At 36.8% G+C, this 23,990-nt stretch overlaps 1 protein-coding gene across 13 annotated transcripts in view; it reads right to left on the bottom strand.

Moving 5' to 3' along the window:
- BTBD10 (BTB domain containing 10) overlaps positions 1 to 23,990 on the bottom strand; it is a 77,869-nt gene that overhangs the window by 13,251 nt on the left and 40,628 nt on the right. For all 13 annotated transcript variants that reach the window (XM_028832564.2, XM_077960463.1, XM_077960465.1 and 10 more), the window contains 4 exons: positions 14,554 to 14,750; positions 12,423 to 12,708; positions 10,117 to 10,219; positions 6,849 to 6,969 (listed from right to left, as the gene is read on the bottom strand). In XM_028832564.2, coding sequence (XP_028688397.2) covers positions 6,849 to 6,969; positions 10,117 to 10,219; positions 12,423 to 12,708; positions 14,554 to 14,750 — 707 coding nt within the window. The remainder of the gene's footprint in view (positions 1 to 6,848; positions 6,970 to 10,116; positions 10,220 to 12,422; positions 12,709 to 14,553; positions 14,751 to 23,990) is intronic.

Below are 23,990 nucleotides of genomic sequence, written 5' to 3'. Positions count from 1 at the left end.
AATAATTCCCCAAGTCTTCTTAAACATACTTGAATTGTGTTATTTCCTTCTTTTGGCAGATATTTACCAAAGATAGCTGCAAAATCTCCTAAGCCACATACTTCTCTGCAAGGTGACCTTGACATCTCTTCCCAAAAAGTGGAATTTAGTTCCCCTCCCCTTTAATTAGACTGGTAATACAAACTTGTTTGTAACCAGAGGAGCATGGCTGAGGGGACAGCACATGACTTTGGAGGCTAAGTCAGAAGAAGCCTTTCAATTTCTGCCTTGGTTTCTCTGGAATGCTTGTTCTTCAAATTCTTCCTTTCTGAATGCAACCTACAGGATTTGAGAAGCCCAAGTCATATGGAGAGACTACACATAGGTATTCTGTTTGACATTCCTAGCTGAGTCCAGCCTTTGAGTCATCCCAGTCCTGGCACCAGACATGTGAATAAAGCCTCCAGCCTTGTGAGCCACCCCAGCCCATCAATTCTTCACAGATGAGGCCTCAGATATTGTGATACAGCCATAAGCCACCTCTGCTGTGCCCTGTATAAATTCCTGACCCATGGAACAAATGAGAGTAATAAAATGGTTATAGTTTATGCTAAACTTGAGGTGGTTTATTACACAGCAATAGTTAACCCAACATATTCCATCCCCTTGCCTCCATTCTGGTTCTGTTCATCATTAACTCTCACCCAAACTACTACAAAATCTTTCTGATTACATTCCCCCAACATCTGCTTTTGCCTCTCTGCATTTCATTTTCCCCACAGCAGCCAAATCTAATTGTCTCTGCTAGTCTAACCCTCTCATGACTTATACTATCCTCAAAATAAGTCTCAAATCCTCAACTTGGTACATAAAGCCCTGCTATGTGAAAAAGAATGTTACAGATCAGAGTGTAGAATCAATCCTTTAATACATTTTCTTTAATTATCCATATACTGATGACTCCCACTTACATCTAGCCCACATTTCTCTGCTGAACTTTAGACATGTATACCCAATGCTCCACTTAACAGTTCTACTTGGATATCTAACAGGTATTTCAAACTTAACATGTTCAAAATCAAGCTTTTAGATTTTTGCTCCTCATGAAGTCTCCCCCATCTCAATTAATGGCAACCTCAAACTTCCAGTTAAAGCTCTCCTCTCCTTTCCACTCCACATTCAGTTGAAGACGAAATCCTGGTAACCTGAACATCAAATATACCCAGAATCTGACTAGTTCTTACTGTTTCCACTCTAATCCAAGCCCCTACCATCTCATACCTGGACTTTGATCATGGTTTCCTAACTGATCTCTTTGCTTCTAGCACTATTCCCCTTTTGGTCCATTTTTAACACAACAGCCAGAAGTGATTCTTTTTTTTTTTTTTTTTTTTATAATACTTTAAGTTCTAGGGTACATGTGCATAACGTGCAGGTTTGTTACATATGTATATTTGTGCCATGTTGCTGTGCTGCACCCATCAACTCGTCAGCACCCATCAACTCATCATTTACATCAGGTATAACTCCCAATGCAATCCCTCCCCCTTCCCCCCTCCCCATGATAGGCCCCGGTGTGTGATGTTCCCCTTCCCGAGTCCAAGTGATCTCATTGTTCAGTTCCCACCTATGAGTGAGAACATGCGGTGTTTGGTTTTCTGTTCTTGTGATAGTTTGCTAAGAATGATGGTTTCCAGCTGCATCCATGTCCCTAACAAAGGACACAAACTCATCTTTTTTATGGTTGCATAGTATTCCATGGTGTATATGTGCCACATTTTCTTAATCCAGTCTGTCACTGATGGACATTTGGGTTGATTCCAAGTCTTCGCTATTGTGAATAGTGCCGCAATAAACATACGTGTGCATGTGTCTTTATAGCAGCATGATTTATAATCCTTTGGGTATATACCCAGTAATGGGATGGCTGGGTCATATGGTACATCTAGTTCTAGATCCTTGAGGAATCGCCATACTGTTTTCCATAATGGTTGAACTAGTTTACAATCCCACCAACAGTGTAAAAGCGTTCCTATTTCTCCACATCCTCTCTAGCACCTGTTGTTTCCTGACTTTTGAATGATTGCCATTCTAACTGGTGTGATATGGTATCTCATTGTGGTTTTGATTTGCATTTCTCTGATGGCCAGTGATGATGAGCATTTTTTCATGTGTCTGTTGGCTGTATGAATGTCTTCTTTTGAGAAATGTCTGTTCATATCCTTTGCCCACTTTTTGATGGGGTTGTTTTTTTCTTGTAAATTTGTTTGAGTTCTTTGTAGGTTCTGGATATTAGCCCTTTGTCAGATGAGTAGATTGCAAAAATTTGCAGAAGTGATTCTTTTAAACCTTAAGTCAGGTCAGGATTATAACACTTAACAACTCTACATGGACTTCTGTGTGAACAGGGCTCCCATGAAATAGTACAATGTGACAGTCTTACAGATCATATCACTCTTTTGTTCAAACCTCTCCCATATCTTCCAATCTCACTCAGAGTAAAAGCCAAAACATAAAGGCCTTATTTGACCTAGGTGCTTTGTTACCTCTCTGACCACATCTCATATTACTGACACTCTCACTCACTCCACTCCAACTATCCTGGCCTCTCTGCTGCTCTCAAATATACGAGACAAACTCCTTCATTGTGTGCATTCACTAGCAACCCCTGCTTGGAATTTAAATTTTTATTTCCAATGAAAGTTTCTCTGGCTCCTCTAAGTAACTTCTCCACTTTTTTCTCCTTGGCACTTATCACTAACATACCATATATGATTTATTTACTTTGTTTATCACATGTTTTTCCCAATAGAGTGTATGTTCCATTAGAACAGAAAGTTTTGCCTGGTTTGTTCATGCTGAATCCCCAAAACTTAGAACAGTGCTTAGTACAGAGTAGAGCCATTAAATATTTGTTCAATTAATAAATTTTGTTTCCTCTTTACCTCTCAGGCCTTATTCCTCACCACTCATACTCCATCCCTCTGCTCTAGCCACACGTGCCTTTTTTTGAGTTCCCTAAATATGTCATATTCCTTACTACTTAAACCTCTGCACATATCATTTCTACTGCTTGTATGGTCAGCTTTCCCCCACTCTTTGCCACTCCTTCAGGTTTCAGCTTTAATGGCACTTAGATAATGATTCTCCACAGACCCTTTGTCATACACTTCTAATAATATCTCATTTCTTCACTGCATTTTTCACAGCTTTTATTACTTGTTAAATGTCTGTCTTCCCAACTAGACTATAAACTCCATAAAGGCAGGGACAATGTCTGTCTTTGTTCATTACTATAGGTACTATACGCATGAAACTCATAAAAAGCTTGATTAAGAAGGAAGAGGGGACAAAAGGACAAGTTAAATGGTAAACTAGAAATGAATAGTTGATCAGGACGCAGAGGCACAAGAATGATATAGTGGACTCTGGGAAGTCGGTGGGGAAGGCTGGGAGGAAGTGAGGGATAAAAGACTACATACTGAGTACAGTGTACGCTGTCCGGGTGATGAGTGCACCAAAATCTCAGAAATAACCACTAAAAACTTATCCATGTAACCCAAAACCACCTCTATCCCAAAAACAATTGAAATAAAAATTAAAAAAAATTAAACCTGACACTTAGAAATTAAAGATAAAAGGTCGAAATCCCCAGTATAAAGATAATATTCGACACCACAGTGATGAATAGCACCACTTAGAATACGTGCAGATTCTGTGAGAGAGAAAGTAGCTAACAGAGGAGAACAACCACATTCCAAGGATCAGGAAGAAGGATGCCAAAAAGCCAAAGGAAGGGAGAGTCAAGAAAAAAATGAGTAACATTATAATTACGCCTAAAAGAAATGACTTTATTTTTCTTGAGAGAGGGTCTCACTATGTTGCCTATGATGATTTTGAACCCCTGGGCTCAAGTGCTCCTCCCCACCTCAGCCTCTCGAAGTGCTGGGAATATAGACATTAGCCCCACGTCCAGGGAAATGCCTTTAAAGACAGAGATGCCAGAATTCCCATTAAACTTAACATTGTTCAAAATCTTCTAGCCAATTTGACAAGACAAAAAAAAGACATAAAAAGTGTTATTTGTAACACAGTCAATTAACTATGAGGCATATAGGAAGATCAAGTAAAAAATCATTAGAAACAAACAGGGTTCTATGAGGTGGCTACATGTACAAAATTCAGTAACTTTATTATAAGTCAGCAGTTTGAAAAGTTAAACATATTCTACACACAGCAATAATAAAAACACAAAATATTAACAAGACCAGAGCACGCTATATGAAGAAAATGATAAAACTCTACTTAAAGACACAAAAGTGTGAATAAATGGGAAGACAGCATTTGGAGCTATATGTTAATTCTTCTGAAAAGTTAACTTCAAAGGATTCCAATGAAAAGTTCGAGTTATTTTTAATGAGAATGTTTTTGAACATCTAGAATAGACATAAGTCAGATTTGAGTATGTTTGAGCCTGAGGTTTACTACACAGAGAAAGGGAAAGACTGATGATACCAGAGAGGACAACCAGTGGAAGAGGGTCCTAAAAACACACAAGAGAATACAATAATTTGTTAATTCAGCAAACATTCTGTTGAGTCCTTAGGATGTGCTACACACCATAGACACAAAGTCAAAAAGATATAGTCTCTGCCCTCAAGTCCAAACTAGTTTAATGCCACAAACTGAAAAAGAGTGCCTCAACCAGAGAGAGAGAACATGCGAGCAAATTGTATAATTTCTTCTTAAATTAAGACATAAGCCCAGATATTTTAGTGCAAAGTGTCATTCCAAATATTCAGCAAGGGCATATATTAGCAAGAAAAAAAAATTTACTTTTGGATCATTTTTAAAAGATCATATCCATCTCTTCAAATTCTATATAGTTTTTTTATAAACATCTTTGGGAATCTCTAAATTTTTAGTAACATATATTACAAGTAATCTAAAAACAACTACAAATATTACTGAAAAGCTAAAAGTCTAGGATAATCATATTACACATATTTTACATAAAAGATACTTAGTATTAAGTATAAATAAAAGATACTTAGTATTAAGACAAGGTAAACTATGCACAACAAAAGATTGCAGAACTAAGAGATTCACATCATCTGTAAAAAATTCTAGTTTTTTTCCTATCTCTGCCAGTCACCAAAATTCAACATCAAATTATATAAAGATTAATTTAAATGGTCATATGAAAAGACACAAAACTTGAAATCAGAGATCTATAATGCTCATGGTTTCAACTAAAACTTTTTTTTTTTTTTTTTTTTTGAGATGGAGTTTCACTCTTGGTGCCCAGGCTGGAATGCAATGGCGCAATCTTGGCTCATCACAACCTCTGCCTCCCGGGTTCAAGCAATTCTCCTGCCTCAGCCTCCAGAGTAGCTGGAATTACAGGCATGCGCCACCACGCCTGGCTAATTTTGTATTTTTAGTAGAGATGGGGTTTCTCCATGTTGGTCAAGCTGGTCTCGAACTCCCGACCTCACATGATCCGCCTGCTTTGGCCTGCCAAAGTGCTGGGATTACAGGTGTGAGCCACTGCATCCAGCCCCTAAAATCATTTTTTAAGATGTGAAAAAACAGCAATTTTGGCCAGGCATGGTGGCTCACACCTGTAATCCCAGCACTTTCGGAGACCGAGGCGGGTGCATCATCTGAGGTCAGGAGTTCAAGACCAATGTGGCCAACATAGTGAAACCCTGTCTCTGTTAAAACGAAAAAATGAGTCAGGTGTGGTGGCGAGTGAATCCCTTCAAGGCAGGAGAATCCCTTGAACTCAGGAGGCGGAGTTTGCAGTGAGCTGAGATTGCACCACTGCACTCCAGCCTGGGTGACAGAGCGAGACTCCATCTCAAAAACAACAACAACAACAAAAACTCAGCAACGTTGTTCAAATGTACAGTTGTATGTTGGATCTACTGTATACCTACTACATCTTTACTCCAGAAACCTCAGGTCTTAGAATTTTTTGTATTACCATGTAGGATGATATCCTGGGCACTATGGAAGACACAAATAATTCCCCAAAACAATACTATCTACTCTTTCTAAATCATTCAGTTCATTCTTTACTACCTATTTCCACTAAACTCTTCCACAGTCCTCTAGCCCACAATGACTTCCCCTTCCTCTGAACTTCTCCAACCACTTAAGTGTTGGCTTAAGTATCTAGGTACTTAATATTGATATCAAATATCAACATTTGATACTTCTCATACACTATTTTGACTTTTTTGTGCATAATCACATCTTTTCTCAGGGTTGGCGTAACAATCAGAGTAGGGGTGCTGAAGAAATGGTGAGAGAAGAAAACCAGAGTTGGGATTACAACATTCTACACACTGCTTTGAGACTATATTTGAAGTTCTTGGATGAAGTCATTTAATCCTATGCATAAATGAGGGATAGACATTCAATCTAGGATCTTTAATGATAGGTATTGTTTTTGAGAATTATTTGTGTTTTCCATAGTGCTCATATCATCATATGTGGTAATACAAAAAATTATAAATTTTTGGATGATGTGATCAAAGAAATGAAGCCAAATGACCACACTTGACCAAAGCCAAGGATCCAAATCTAGGAGATAAAACTGGTAACAAATAAATAATATAGAAAACTGTCTAGGAGGAAATCTGGGTTTGTCAAAAAAGAAAATTATTAAAATTGAAAAAAATATTTGGAAAATTGCACAACGAGATTATCAAGGTCTTTGTAAACTTTCATTAATAATCTAGAATGCTTCATAATTCAAATAATACTTTAAGTCTAACTAGGTAAATAGCACTAATTTCAGGCTTTTTGTTCCAATATATTCTAATTATACAAACCACTTACACACAAAACATCATACTTACTGAGATCTCTACATTTAATAGTACTATATTCAAAAGAGATGCAAAGATAGTCACATGCTTCTCTCAGTTCAGGAATAGATATGCCATCAGGACAACGGATTATTCCTGTTTTATAGTAATCCTGGAAAAAGAAAAGTAAGAAAAGCATAAAATATCTGGAGAACAAGGTAGCCAAAACTTATTATTAAGGTAGAGCTGGTAACATTTTCAGAAACAGTAGAGAACTCTGACATCTTTGAAATGTGGAAGTTTAATCTTAGATGAGACCTCCGTTCACCTACTTTTTCATTTTACCTATAAGGAAAATTCAGGTCCAAATGAATTCATCGACTGACCCTGTCATACAATTATTTAAAAGCAAAGGTAAGATTTGAATGTAGGGCTCCCTGTTACCTAATTCACGTCTTCTTTATGGCATTATACCAACGCATATGTATTTTTCTTCTACAAGTTATATTTCTATAAAACTATCATAAAGTTTTAAATTTTTTTAAAAAAGTAAGGAAATTGAATGATATATTATGCTACCTTAAATACTACCTAGATAATTTAACAAAATTTGAGGTTTTTAGTACAGAATTATAGTCCTATTCAGGTATTAAAATATGTAAAATAAGACATACCATTAGATATTCTTCTTCTAATACTACCCTTTGGTGATTCCATATGATGACAAGCAATACTAATTATTTCGAAAATCTACGTAACAGGTTGTTAAAGGACGACCCCAGAATCACAGATAAGTTACTTCAGAGATGAGTGACAAAAATTCTTTTCAATTCCACAAGGGGAAATATGGACAGCTAAAAAAGCACTTTTTCCCCAAAATTAAGACCAGGCTCGGCCAGGCACCATGGCTCACACCTATAATCTCAGAACTTTGGGAGGCCGAGGCGAACAGATCACCTGAGGTCAGAAGTTCAAGACCAGCCTGGCCAACATGGTAAAACCCTGTCTCTACTACGAATACAAAAATTAGCTGGGCATAGTGGCGCACACCTGTAATCCTAGCTACTCAAAGGGCTGAGGCAGGAAAATCACTTAAGCTCAGAAGGCAGAGGTTGCAGTGAACCAAGATCGCACCACTCCACTCCAGCCTGGGCGACAGAGCGAGCCTCCATCTCAAACAAACAAACAAAAAGATCTGTCTCAAGTTTCCTGAGGTTCAGAACCAAAGTAACCAGTAACACAATTTCTAAGGTTGCTGCTTCAATGGAAGTGAAACATCTTCTGGTACTTGTATGAATATTCACCTGATCAAGATCAACTACTTTCCCGATCTGTCTTCCATCACAGAATCCTCCCTTCACTCAAACTACTTAAGAAAACGGTATTTTCAGGCTGTGGCACAAACTGTCACAAACTATCAAACCTTTTTTTTTCTTTTTTTTTTGAGACAGGTTTTCACTTTGTTATCTAGGCTGGAGTGCAATGGTGTGATCTCAGCTCACTGCAACCTTCGCCTCCTGGCGCAAAAGATCTTCCCACCTCAGCCTCCCAAGTGTTGGAGGCCGAAAGAATGAGGGCAGTGACCGACTCAGTATACACTGGAGGCTATATGAGCAAACAGCAAACTGTTCTCATGAAAGCAGGTTGCTGGCAAACTGAAACTGCATCTGCCGCCCAGAAGTAATGCTGAGGACAGTCACGCCCCAGATGCAGTGTTTCTTGTGATTGTCTACGCACAACTGAAGTCTGTTAGCAATCATGTGAACCTGTGATAAATCAAGCAGCTAACCAACAGCGCCTTCTCCCGGTTCTTTGTCCCCAGTAAATACAAAGGGCTGTGGAAGCTCAAGGTCCTTGCTCACTAGAAACAAGGAGCCCCCAGCCCCTTCTTTAAATCAGATTATGTTGTCTTTCTTTTCATCCCTGCATTCATCCCCCTTCATTCAGTCCCGTAGTAACCGTCACATCCCAAGTACCTGGAACTACAGGCGTGCCACTATGCCCAGCTAATTTTTGCATATATTCTTTTGGTAGAGATGGGGTTTTGCCATGTTGCCCAAGTTGGTCTTGAAATCCTGGACTCAAGCCATCCACCTGTCTTGGTCTCTTAGCGTGCTGGGATTATGGGCATGAACCACTGCATCCAGCCTTATGAGCCAAAATCACTGAATTTAAATTACAAGTAGGGGCTCTGTATGATAAATTAAAATATTAAAAAAAAAAAAGACCGGTTAAAACCTCAAAAAAAATTTTAAAACAAAGACATCAGCTGGGCACAGTGGCTCACACCTGTAATTCTAGCACTTTGGGAGGCCAAGGCAAGAGGACTGCTTGAGCTCAGGAGTTCAAGATCAGCCTGGACAACATGGTGAAACCTCATCTCTACTAGAAATACAAAAAATTAGCTGGGTGTGGTAGCACATGCCTATAGTCCCAGCTACTAGGGAGGCTGAGGTGGGATGATCACTTAAACCCAGAAGGTCGAGGCTCCAGTTAGCCGTGATCACTCTACTGCACTGCAGCCTTGGCAACAGAGTGAGACCCTGTCTGGGGAAAAAAACAAAAAACCAAAGATGTTAACAAATACATTTTGGAGATGACTTTTAATGTTTCTAAGTTTGCTAGTTATGTGCAATAAAATAATAGAATCAAGTAGTAATCATATTCATTCTCAGATAGTAAAAATGATCGATTTACTGCATTTAAGAGAAAGAGAAGTAAATATGACTCCAGAAATGTTACTAAATACCTGAAAGAACTGCATATGCAAACCTAAGAGATTAATAATCCCCTATCCTATCATCCTGAAGGTCATAAAATTCATTTGCTTCTATTATATTATCTGTATGTACTAAAATAAAGATGAGAACACGGCATGGTGGCTCAATGCCTGCAATCCCAGCACTGGGAGGCCAAGGCGGGAGGATCACTTGAGCCCTGGAGTTTGAGAACAGCCTAGGTAACACTGTGAGACCTCGTCTCTATAAAAAAGGAAAACAAAAAGAATTAGCCAGGCATCGTGGTGCGTGCCTGTAGTCCCAGCTACTCAGGAATGTGTGGCAGGAGGATTGTTTGAGCCCGGGAGGTTGAGGCTACAGTGAGCTATGATTGTGCCACTGCACTCCATCCAGCCTGGGTGAAAGAGCAAGAAGACCCTATTGCAAAATAAAAATATAAACAAAATAAAATAAAGATGAATTAAATGGTATTTAAGGAAAAACAATATCCTGGAATAACTCCAGAGAGATATTCAAATAGAATTCTGCTTCTAATCCAAGTACCTACTAAGAAGGGGTCTTATGATTAAGTCAATACTCACCAGAATAGCTCGAAACACAGTGGAACCAATTCCCTCTGCCACCTCATACTCTCCTTTCTCATTAGGTCGTGTAAAGTTATGTTCTCGGCCAGATCCAAACATCCTATGATAGTAAATAATTGAGAAATATGTCAATAGAATACTTCCTTCAAAAGGGAAAATAGATTTCATGTACAAATGTAAAAAGGAATTATATCATTAAATTAGTCAAGAATTTTTATCATTAATGTATTCTGGCAAACATCATAAAAGAAGGAATATTAAAAACATTTTGTTTTTGATGGTAGGGAACACTAGTATAGATTTTCTCTAAGCAACAATAAAATAAACAACAAAATTCAGAAGCTAAAGAGCTTTCCTACCACTTCTCCTCAGAAAACAACACCAATCAATTAATCAAGGGAAAAAGGTGAGTTTTTAATACTAATCTTATCAGGAAGAAAAAAAAAAAGGGAAACCATGTTATCTGTGCTTTTTCCTTAAAACTGCTGTTTTCATTGTACAGTTAATGCCATAATGCAGCACATAATAGCAGGCTAACCTGAGACAAAGTGATATGATACAGGACAAGTCAGGTTGTTTTACATTTCACAATCTTAACTATAAATGTAACAAATCCTACTCAAAATTATTAGACTTGCATCCTGGAACTGAAAAACAAGCAATCAAATGCTGGGATAGACAGGAATTAAGAAATAGGACAATGGCAAGTTTAAGAAAATTTAAAAAAAGCTCTTACATAAGAAAATACAAATGACTTTATGTTTTTTTCAAGTCATGTTTGTTGGCCCTTCAACAGTGCAATTTCCAAAATATGTCCTTAACAATAAAAAATGTACTCTAGTACTCTCCAGAAAATATAAAAATCATGATTAAAGAAAGGTGAACCTCTAGATCCTATGGTACGGTTGAATTAAGTATTCTACTTAATAGTTTCCTAATTCAAATAGTTTTCTCTTTCGTTGTAACACAGAAAACTATGAACAACAAAGCTTTTTTATGTCAAAGTTTCCAAAAGAATGCCAACTGCTTTTTACAGTTCCCATGAATATTAATTTTCATCCCCAAAGACACACTTTAGTCAATCGGCATAAAAAGAAGGCTTTGCTAATTGAAAAAGAAGAAAAAGAAGATAGTCTTTCAGGAATCAAATGTCATGATTTAAACTTTTTACAAAAGGGGAAAGCTACTCTTTTCACATCAATATGAACACTTAAAAACCTTTTTTTTTTTTAAGAAAATACAACAGCCAAAATTTCAAATATGTACTTTTTATTCTTTCTATATATCTGATGTAAAAATATAAAGTATTATTAACAGTGTCAAGTCATATTCCTGATAATTTGTCGATAATCCTCCCCTACAACACTAAAAACACAAAAAAAGCCTATAGTTCAAAGATATTTTTTTCATGATATAAAGCATAGTGTTAACATTGAAGGAAAATATTTAGTTACTCAAAAATGTATACAATATCACAACGGCAGCATTTATTCTGTATTATGAGACAATGATAAATCACACACACACACACACACACACTGCATATGCAATCTAGTAAAGTACAAGTTTTTATCTCATATAAATTTCTATTTCATGCACATGCCCTTTCACTTGATAGTAGTGTAACCAAAGATACTGATTTTACAATTAAAAGGTATAGTTTGGACATGGGGAAAAATCAAGTCTCTATTGTCTATATCCTTCTTAGACTGTGGTTCCCGTAACTGCAAACTTTAAATAGATCTACTACTCTGGACCAGCACAAATCAGAAGATGACAATTATTTCCTTCATTTTGCTAACTACTTGTTGACATTCCTTTTTTATTTTTTTTTTAAGTATCTACATCAAACCGACAATTCATGCTGACTTTACAGCTAAACAACCTATTGGTTTTTTTTTTTCTGCCTTTAAACAATGCTGATTGTTTGTATTTTGTGATTCAATGGGAACTCAAGTGCAGGAAACATATTATCATTGCTAAATTCACCTGGTTAGATTAAACTTACAGTCTCAATACGTAAAGACATTTTAGTATCCTGACTTCAATAACTAATATATTTGCTATTTTCTACTGGTACTACAAAGAACACTAGAAATAAAACCAAGTTCAAGTTCTTACTCTATCACTTTCTAGCTATATTAACTTGGGACAAGTAATTTAGCCTCCAAAGCTCAGTTCTTTCATCTGTAAAACAGAAATGTTGCATTTCAACAGAGAATTACTGTAAAACTTAAACGAAAAAATAATGGCGGTAAAAGCACCTTATAATTAGTAATGCAAATAACTGCAATAATACAAACCTGCCCAACATTGTATTTGGCTGTGCAGTAAAAATGGATGGGTCTACAACAAATCTAGTGTTATCCACTATTAGTGTCACTCGTTCTGACGTTCTTATATTCCGAGCTCCCTCTTTTGCATTTTCATATACAAACACCATCTCCCCAGATGTTTTACAGCTACCATCTGAACTTGACTGACTACTGTTTCTGCTGCTGGTCCCAGCACTGCTAATGGAACCATTTGGGGATGCTTTTTGAGGACGCGGACTGCTTGGACGAGAGGAACTGTGATCTTTTTCTCGTTCTGAAATAAAGATGTTAGACAAAGTTAGGAAATTTTCTTTTAAAAATTCAAGATCTATATATATATATCTTTTTAAATGTTTGATTTATAAAAGTTGTTTTAAGTCACAGCATTTCTACTTTTCAGTTTCAAATAACATGTTAACAGAACACCATAAACATTCATTTAGTTCCAGGAATAAAACCCAAAACATCAAAATGCTTTCTAAAATCTTTAGTTGTAGACTTTTAAAAAAGATGTATAGCTGACTAATGCTAACCCAAACTAACATCAAGATTAAGGAAAATTTTATATTTTTACTCCACTTAAAAATAGAAACCCAAGGAACCGAATATTCTCACAAGTAAAATAAATATGCTTTGAAAGTTATTACAGTAAAAGATTAATAAGAATACCAATTTAAGCTGTCCTAATTACTAAAAGGGATAACACTATTCTGAGAACACAAAGTACAATCTTTAGAATCTCACCATGTTAATAAGGGCATTCTAAAACCAGCAACTTATCTCAAAAAAAGAAGGCCCCCATCCCCCACAAAAAAGAAAGAAATTCACTAAGGGCAGTAAGAAGTATTTATTTATTTTTAATGATTTTTATGTCTACCAAATAAAGTGGCTTTAGTAGCTCATGATATATTGTTTTCTTCTCATTCTCAAGTTTGTTGAATAAAGCACTGCTACAAATTTTATGATCTATAATTATAGTCTGAAATAAAAACTAAGATTTTGTGATATGTTTCACTTAGAGACTAGATCGCTAAACTTTAAAGGTGACCTAAAAATGTACCTCCATCTCATCAGTTTCATCAGCTTTTGCCAAATTCCTCTATGACTCAAACTACTTAGAACACTCTGTACAGCATTATTGATTATATAATTAGGTTTGACATATCTCCAGAGATACTCTGACGCCTCCCTTTTATTGCCTGATTCTACAATACTGGTAGCATCCCAAAAGCAAAATTTGCTAAAGCAGTATTAATGAAATAATGTATCATATCCTGCTATTCTACTCCCAGATACTGACTTTTTCATGTAACAAACTGTCAACTCTAATTTATACTTTTGTTGCTGTCTGGCTTGTAAGTGCTAGTTTGACTTCAAGGATCAACTGAAACATTGACAACTTCTCTCATAATTAGACCCTAATATTAATGATTCTTATTTACAACAGATTATCAGAAACTACTGCTGCATATAGTAAGTCAAAGTTTTAATTTGTCCCTTCTGCGGGAGAAAATAAAAATCAGCAAGCTCACATGCTAAGGTACCTCTTCTTCAGCTGGTGTTTTATAGTCACACCATGTGTTCACCTGGGATAACAACGGTCATTTATAATAATGAATAGGAAGGAAGGGAAAGACCTGAGCTAGTTACTAACAAAGTAAAACACATCACACCTTTCATCTATTTTTATTATTAAATTTGAGATATTGTCAAAAATCAGAATAAATAACATAATGGCTATTCTACCTTTCAGGTCCTTTGTTAGCATGATAATAACTAAACTCCTATCAATAATTTACTACAAACTATTGCTATATATTTCATAAGACAAAAATTAACTTGAGAACTTTGAAAATCTATATATCACAGTTTCAAAGGCTTTTCAAATTACTTATTTTATAAGACTGTACCGGAGGTTAAAAAATTCACGTTCACTTTGCATTTAATAAGCTGTTTTTTCTTTCACAGCAAGAACCAAGCTCAACTAAAACAGAAACAACTGAATAGAAGAAGCTAATTACACTCTGCTGTATTAGGCACAATTCAATGTCATTACTACTTTAAAAAGGTAAATGCATGTTTTTAAGAACTGTTAGGAAGGTTAGTTGATTTTACATACCAACATGGTGCTGTCGTGTTGGAGAAGTCACATTTCTAATACAAGGAGTGAGTTGAGACTCTGTTCTTTCATGAGATGAATCTCGTGATCTGTCACTTGACCTTCGTCTATCTCTTGATCTCTCATGACCCCCACTAGCACCATGTAGACTCATTTTGGTGTGGTCGACTCCTCCCTTAGCAATACGCGAGGATGTACTGATAAGTTAGAAAGGAAAATTAACCATAAAAGCAGAACGTAAGATTGCAAACATTTTAAAAGAAAAACCCGAGTAACATAAAACTAATATATTGAAGTGCAAAAATGAAATGCTACTTTCTAATTCTGAAACCTAATTTACTTCAAACTTGTAGGCTTTAAAAATTCTGGAATGTGTCTTTGAAGACTGCATAGTTGAACTCAGTTTTTTCTGAACGAGAAAACTAAAGCTTAGAAAGGTTAACTAACATATGAGTTAGTAGAAGTTGTAGTAATAGTAGTAGATCACCCAGATATCTTAAATGTTACTCAAATGTTCTTTTGATTTCCTTCATTGTGGGGGAAAAGAGAAGGCAAGAGCTTCTGGAACTCTTAAAAAACTGAGGAATGGGGCAAATAAATTAGTCTCCCTGCCAAACAAAATAAGTCTACATGCTAACTTCAATCAACCAACTTTGAGTTGAGTCTTTTCAAAACACTATGATTTTTTTTTAAAGTTTTTCTGAAAAGCATTTCTCAGCCAGGCGCAGTGAATCATGCCTGTAATCCCAAAGCTTTGGGAAGTCAATGTGGATGAATCGCTTGAGGTCAGGAGTTCGAGACCAGTCTGGCCAACATGGCAAAACCCTGTCTCTACTAAAAATACAAAAATTAGCTGGGTGTGGTGGCACACACCTGTAATCTCAGCTACTCAAGAGCCTGGGGCACAAGAATCGTCTGGGAGACAGAGGTTGCAGTGAGCCGAGATCACGCCACTGCACTCCCGCCTGGGGGACAGAGCAAGACTCTGTCTCAGGGGAAAAAAAAAGGAAAGAAAAGTATTTCTCTGAAAAACCTAACAAACCTACCTACTCTGACTACATAAAGTCACAGAATTTTTAAAAACTTAAAAATATCTTATATATAATAAACTTCTCCACCAGAAGTGAAAAACTCAGAATGTTGATTAAAATAGTCCAGTTTACAGAATATTTTAACACAATTATGTATTAAGTTGCACATACTATATGTACAATGCTATGTTAAATGCCAACAGAAAGAAGCTTCCTCAGGAGCTTGTTTTCTAAGTGTAGCAATAATAGATGAACATGCAGAACTTTAAACAATTCAAGAGTTATCCCAACTTCCAAATATAAAACTACTAAACAGTTCCCAAATACGTAACTACTAAATGGGTATTAGATAATAAATGCTTTAGGATCTCAAAGAAAAAAGACATTGCTATAGAGTGGCCACTAGTGTATCACTAGTGTCCAGCTCCTGACAAATAGATAAAATTTCAATAATTAGAGTACATTTTGCAAATAAGAAAACTGATGGTAATAAAAGTAATAAAGCCAGACCTAAGGCAATTTGGAAATTTACTATGTTAGCATATACTATGGTTTAAGCAATTTGAAAATTTGCTATGTTAGCATACACTATGGTTTAAAAATATTAAAGTACTTTTTAGAAACAGAAGGAACTTCATGGCTTTAAAGTAAAATTGTTGGCTAATGCTTATTGCTTGACATTTTGAATGATACTTAATATTCTGGAAACTTAGGTTTCTCATTTGTAAAATGTAGATTCTATTTATTTTCTAAGGTTAATAGGTGAATTAAATGAAGTATAATAAGTAAGCTGACCAGCAATGTACCTGGCACAACATAATTACTCAAGAAATGTTGGTTTATTTAGTTATGACAGATGAGGATATTAAAGTTCAGAACTGCAAGACTTGCTCAGGGTCACATAGTATTTAGTAGAAATGCTAATAACACTATAACCTAAGCCTTTTGATTCATTCCAGTGCCCCTTTCATAATATTATACTGGTCTCCTTTAGCAAAACCATATGAGTTAAAATTTAATCTTGGTGATTCAGAAAGCAAAATCTTTCGGTGTCTCTGGGTCATCTCTTTGGTTGATTTTATTAGCTTTAATATTTTTTGTTATTTTGGTGGTTTCTTTCATTACAAAAATCAGTCATCACCTTGCTGTAACAGACTACAAGGACAGAAGATAAAGTTGACTTTGTATTTATCCTGAAAGTTACTTCTAGGGAAATAAAGGCAACCTAACAGCCTTTATCAGTTATTTGTTTCTCATAAACCTACAGAGAAAAATTCTACTCCCACCTTCATTCTAGTGAAAAAAAAAATCAGAGTACAGCTGCATCAATAGAACAAAATCTTTTCTTTCAAACAGAACAAATCAAAAGATCCTACTGCACTCATGTTTTTAAAAAATCGTTAGAGTAGGAATACTGGAATTTCTGGCTTGTTTTCTAAAGTAGGAAAAAAAAGGAATCCACACTAAATAGAACAAAGATCATATATAGAAAAAATAGCTGTTCAAATTATTCTGGCGGCTAAGTTTTCATCATTTTCAAACTATAAGAAAGCACATTATCTAAATGTGACTCTGGTAATTTAATGGACAAGGTACAAGCACAACTACGAGTAAGACAAATACAAGCTAAATGTTCAGTGTGAGTAAGGGCCAAGCAGACTGACTAATTAAAAAAGCGTTTTCACCAGACATCTCTGTAGCTGAAAGACTAGACACTGCTAAAATATTGGCTTCATTTCTAAAACACTTAGATTTTAAACGAATTCAAAAGGTGTCATAATACACTTTCATATTTTCTTTTAATTCCCACATAGACCGAACCCTGAATCAGACCTTCAAAATCAGATGTCATGGGAGACAAATTATGTCCTACTATATTTAATTCAATACTTTTAGATTAAGAAAGCACTCTAAAGGCAAAAACAGTTAATATGTACAAAAGAAAATGAGGATGAGCAAGTTCAGAGGGGAAAGCTCTGCTTCAGGCTGCATTGAAGCATTTGGGATTCATGAACTAAGGATAGGTAAGGACATGAAGACTAGATTAGCCCTAATACCTATTTCCAGTCAAGATAGAATAACAAGGGCTGAGTTTATACTCCTGTCTGAAACAACCCAAGAAACCAAACAGAATATATGAAACAATAGTCTGCAAGACACGGCACATGAGGCAATGAAGGAGAGCAATCACTGAAAAATGGAAAGCAAATGAGATAGGCCCAACAATTGTCCCAAATTACTATCTTGAGAGCATTTGCAAAGTAAACACAGAGAGGGAAAACACAAGCAGAACCCAGTGGACTGTGAGTGAAAGACATGGAGCTGAGACACTGGGATAAGAGATGGCTAGAGTTCTAAGGGAAAAGTAACACAGAGAGAAAACCTCAGAAATTTGCAGAGTCCTCCTTGAGTACTGAGCTGGATACCAGTCACACATGTGAGGACACTATGAAAAGCTGGGGAAAAAACCAACTCAAAGGATTAGAGGAAATAGTGCCCAGCACTCATACAGGGCCAGGAATAAGTCCTGTTCCCACTAGTTCAGACTGGAAAGCCTAATAATTTTTTAGGGCATTGGGAAGAGAATTAGAAGACTCTAAAATGGGAAATAATTACAACTAGACTGAGCACTGTTCCAGTTCCCCTAACAAATTTTAACATCAAGACCAAAAGGACCACACTGTTTCCATATAGCTAAATCCTAAAGCAAAGCTCAAGAATATTTGTAAGTATAAGAAATATCAAACACACAAATGAAGTAAAGTTTACCATGTATAGCATCCAATCAAAAATTATCAGGCATGCAAAGAAGTGAGAACATATAACCCATGAGGAAAAAAAATCAAGTGAAATAAAACGTGAACTGACACATATGTTAGAATGAGAAATAAAAATATTAAAAAGTCACTATAACCATAGCCCTCCAAAAAGAAATGTAGAGACACACAGGATTAAAAAGATGCAAATCAAGCTTCCAGAGATAAAAATGTTTACATGTGAGATAAAAAGTATACTAAATGGCCCTTTAAAATGACTATAGTTAACAATAACTTACTATATATTATCAAATGGTTAGAAGACAGAACTTTGAATGTTCCCGACATTTTTTTAAAATTTGATGGGTGCAGCACAGCAACATGGCACAAGTATACATATGTAACAAACCTGCACGTTATGCACATGTACCCTAGAACTTAAAGTGTAATAACAAAAAATAATTTAAAAAAAAAAGATCAATGTTTGAGGTGATAGATATACTAATCACCCTGATTTGCTCACTACACACTGTATACATGTATTGAAATATCACTCAGTACCTCTAAATATGTATAATTATTACATGTTACACATCAATTAAAAATAACTTTAAAAAAGAAAAGCACACTGAATGGAATTAATGGGAGATTACACATTATAGTAGAAATGATTAACAAATTTGAAGACAATGCAACAGGAAATATTCAAAATAAAAAAGACAGAGAAAACAGAAAAATAAACAGCATGAGTAAGCTGCAGGTCAATTTCAAGTGGCCTAATATAGGTATAAATGGAGTCCATGAAGGAAGTGGGAAGGAAAAAAAGGAAAGTAATATCTGAACTTTCTCCAAATTTGGCAAAAATTACAAACCCACAGATTCAATATGCACAACAAATTCCACACATACTTCAAAGAAAAAAATGAAAACAAACCCTGTCAACCTAGGTTTGCCATAGCCACTAAAAACATCTTTCAAAAATAAGAAGGATCTGTACTGATTTGTTGGAAAAAAATAAGAAAGTACAGACATTTTCAGGCAAAAAAAGACAAAGGAATTCATCATGAGAAGACCTGCACTACAAGAACAGTTAAAAGGTAGTCCTTCAGGGAGAAAAAAAAAAGCTAATGCCAGATGAAAATATGAATCTACACAAAAAAATGAAGACCACTAGAAAAAGTAACTGCATGGAAGAATATAATTTTTTTCTAATTGTTTAAATCTCTATAAAAGATTAAACAATAATGATAATAATAATAGAATAAGGGGTTTATAACATACACATATAACTACAGCAGCACAAAGTCTGGGAGAAAGAAATCGAAGTATATTATTGTAAGGTTTTTACACCACACAAGAAACAGTATAACATCACTTGAAGGTATACTGTGATAAGTTAAAGATGTATACTGTTAATACTAAAGCAACCACTAATATAAGAAAACAAAAAATTACAGTTAATATACCAAAAAAGAAGATAAAATAAAATCATAAAAAAAAGATTTGGCTAATCCAAGAGGGCAAAGGAAAAAAGGGATTGGGAGGAAGAAGGAAAAAGAACAAATGGGACAAATGGAAAATAAATAACAAGATAACACTTAACCTTAACCATGTCAATAATCACATTAAATACAGAGAGTCTTAGCATTTAGATGTAACCAGTCTAAACCATAAAAGGTGAAGATTATCAGATTGGATATAAAAACTAGATCCCCAGCCTGGCAGATCACTTGAGCCCAGGAGTTCGAAACCAGCCTTTCGCAACGTGGCAAAGTCTCATCTCTACAAAAAATACAAAAATTAGCTGGGTGTGGGGTGCATGCCTGTGGTCCCAGCTACTCAGGAGGCTGAGGTGGGAGGATCGCTTGAGCCTCGGAGGTCAAGGCTGCAGTGAGCAGAGATTGCACCACTGCACTACGGCCTGGGCAACAGAGGGAGACCCTGTCTTAAAATAATAATAATAATGATAATAATAATAATAATAATAAAAGCCAGGTCCAACTACATGCTATATGGTACAAAGAGATTCAATATAAAAGAATGAGGAAAGATACACTATGCTAGCACTAGTTCAAAGACAGCAAGAGTGGCTATATTAATATCAGACAAAGCAGAGTTCAGAACAAAGAATATCACTAATGTATTTCATAAAGGGGTTAATTTATTAAGTGCACATAACAATCCAAATGTTTTTCTGCCTTATGAGAGAGCTTCAAAATACAGGAGGCAAAAACTGATAAAACTATGAGAACTAGACAATTCCACAATTATCATCAGAGATTTCATCACCTCTCTCACAATATTTAACAGAAAAACTACACAGAAAATCAGTAGGGATTGATGAGATTTGAATAACATTATCAACTGACTTGACCTCACTGACATTTACAGAACACCCAAAAAGGGCAGAAAACTCATGCTTTTCATGTGCACACAGAACATTTATCAAGATAGATCATATTTTGGGCAATAAAACAAGTATCAATAAACTTAAAAGAATTTAATCATACAAAGTATGTTCTCTGATTACAATGGAATTAAACCAAAATTCAAAGATAGAGATATCTAGAAAATTCCCAAATACTTGGAAATTAATATCTTTAGCTAAACAACTTACAGAGCAATAAATGAAATTAGAAAATTTTGAACTAAAAGAAAGTGGGAAAAAACCCAAAATACCATAATTTGTGGCATGGTATGACATTGTAACAGTACTTAGGGGCCAATTATAGCATTAAATTCCTATACTAGAAAAGAAGAAAGGTCTAAGAAAAATGACATTAGTCAATAAAATTGTTAAACCTCCACCCAGACTGCTTGGGACAAAAATCGAGAAGATACAAACTACCAATGTCAGAAATAAGAGAGGCTACAGATACTAAAAGAATAATAAAAGAATATTGTAAACAACTTTAAGCCAATAAATTCAACAACTCAGAATGGACAAATTTAAACCTACAAAAAAGCTCACTTAAGAAAAGGTTGGGGGGCGGAGCAAGATGGCCGAATAGGAGCAGCTCCAGTCTCCAACTCCCAGCGCGAGCGACACAGAAGACCGGTGATTTCTGCATTTTCAACTGAGGTACTGGGTTCATCTCACTGGGGAGTGCCTGACGATCGGTGCTGGTCAGCTGCTGCAGCCCGACCAGCGAGAGCTGAAGCAGGGCGAGGCATTGCCTCACCTGGGAAGCGCAAGGGGGAAGAGAGTCCCTTTTCCTAGCCAGGGGAACTGAGACACACAACACCTGGAAAATCGGGTAACTCCCACCCCAATACTGCGCTTTAGGAAACAGGCACACCAGGAGATCATATCCCACACCTGGCCGGGAGGGTCCCACACCCACGGAGCCTCCCTCGTTGCTAGCACAGCAGTCTGTGATCTACCGGCAAGGCAGCAGCGAGGCTGGGGGAGGGGCGCCCGCCATTGCTGAGGCTTAAGTAGGTAAACAAAGCTGCTGGGAAGCTCGAACTGGGTGGAGCTCACAGCAGCTCAAGGAAACCTGCCTGTCTCTGTAGACTCCACCTCTGGGGACAGGGCACAGTAAACTAAGACACACAGACACCTCTGCACAGACGCAAACGACTGTCTGACAGCTTTGAAGAGAGCAGTGGATCTCCCAACACGGAGGCTGAGATCTGAGAAGGGACAGACTCCCTGCTCAAGCGGGTCCCTGACCCCTGAGTAGCCTAACTGGGAGACATCCCCCACTAGGGGCAGTCTGACACCCCACACCTCACAGGGAGGAGTATACCCCTGAGAGGAAGCTTCCAAAGCAAGAATCAGACAGGTACACTCGCTGTTCAGAAATATTCTATCTTCTGCAGCCTCTGCTGCTGATACCCAGGCAAACAGGGTCTGGAGTGGACCTCAAGCAATCTCCAACAGACCTACAGCTGAGGGTCCTGACTGTTAGAAGGAAAACTATCAAACAGGAAGGACACCTACACCAAAACCCCATCAGTACATCACCATCATCAAAGACCAGAGGCAGATAAAACCACAAAGATGGGGAAAAAGCAGGGCAGAAAAGCTGGAAATTCAAAAAATAAGAGCGCATCTCCCCCAGCAAAGGAGCGCAGCTCGTCGCCAGCAACGGATCAAAGCTGGACGGAGAATGACTTTGACGAGATGAGAGAAGAAGGCTTCAGTCCATCAAATTTCTCAGAGCTAAAGGAGGAATTACGTACCCAGCGCAAAGAAACTAAAAATCTTGAAAAAAAAGTGGGAGAATTGATGGCTAGAGTAATCAATGCAGAGAAGGTCCTAAACGAAATGAAAGAGATGAAAACCATGACACGAGAAATACGTGACAAATGCACAAGCTTCAGTAACCGACTCGATCAACTGGAAGAAAGAGTATCAGCGATTGAGGATCAAATGAATGAAATGAAGCGAGAAGAGAAACCAAAAGAAAAAAGAAGAAAAAGAAACGAACAAAGCCTGCAAGAAGTATGGGATTATGTAAAAAGACCAAATCTACGTCTGATTGGGGTGCCTGAAAGTGAGGGGGAAAATGGAACCAAGTTGGAAAACACTCTTCAGGATATCATCCAGGAGAACTTCCCCAACCTAGTAGGGCAGGCCAACATTCAAATCCAGGAAATACAGAGAACGCCACAAAGATACTCCTCGAGAAGAGCAACTCCAAGACACATAATTGCCAGATTCACCAAAGTTGAAATGAAGGAAAAAATCTTAAGGGCAGCCAGAGAGAAAGGTCGGGTTACCCACAAAGGGAAGCCCATCAGACTAACAGCAGATCTCTCGGCAGAAACTCTACAAGCCAGAAGAGAGTGGGGGCCAATATTCAACATTCTTAAAGAAAAGAATTTTAAACCCAGAATTTCATATCCAGCCAAACTAAGTTTCATAAGTGAAGGAGAAATAAAATCCTTTACAGATAAGCAAATGCTTAGAGATTTTGTCACCACTAGGCCTGCCTTACAAGAGATCCTGAAGGAAGCACTAAACATGGAAAGGAACAACCAGTACCAGCCATTGCAAAAACATGCCAAAATGTAAAGACCATTGAGGCTAGGAAGAAACTGCATCAACTAATGAGCAAAATAACCAGTTAATATCATAATGGCAGGATCAAGTTCACACATAACAATATTAACCTTAAATGTAAATGGACTAAATGCTCCAATTAAAAGACACAGACTGGCAAACTGGATAAAGAGTCAAGACCCATCAGTCTGCTGTATTCAGGAGACCCATCTCACACGCAGAGACATACATAGGCTCAAAATAAAGGGATGGAGGAAGATTTACCAAGCAAATGGAGAACAAAAAAAAGCAGGGGTTGCAATACTAGTCTCTGATAAAACAGACTTTAAACCATCAAAGATCAAAAGAGACAAAGAAGGCCATTACATAATGGTAAAGGGATCAATTCAACAGGAAGAGCTAACTATCCTGAATATATATGCACCCAATACAGGAGCACCCAGATTCATAAAGCAAGTCCTTAGAGACTTACAAAGAGACTTAGACTCCCATACAATAATAATGGGAGACTTCAACACTCCACTGTCAACATTAGACAGATCAACGAGACAGAAAGTTAACAAGGATATCCAGGAATTGAACTCATCTCTGCAACAAGCAGACCTAATAGACATCTATAGAACTCTCCACCCCAAATCA

Source organism: Macaca mulatta, chromosome 14, assembly GCF_049350105.2.
Source record: "Macaca mulatta isolate MMU2019108-1 chromosome 14, T2T-MMU8v2.0, whole genome shotgun sequence".
Lineage (NCBI taxonomy): Eukaryota > Metazoa > Chordata > Mammalia > Primates > Cercopithecidae > Macaca > Macaca mulatta.
This window is presented reverse-complemented; position numbering and strand designations above follow the sequence as displayed.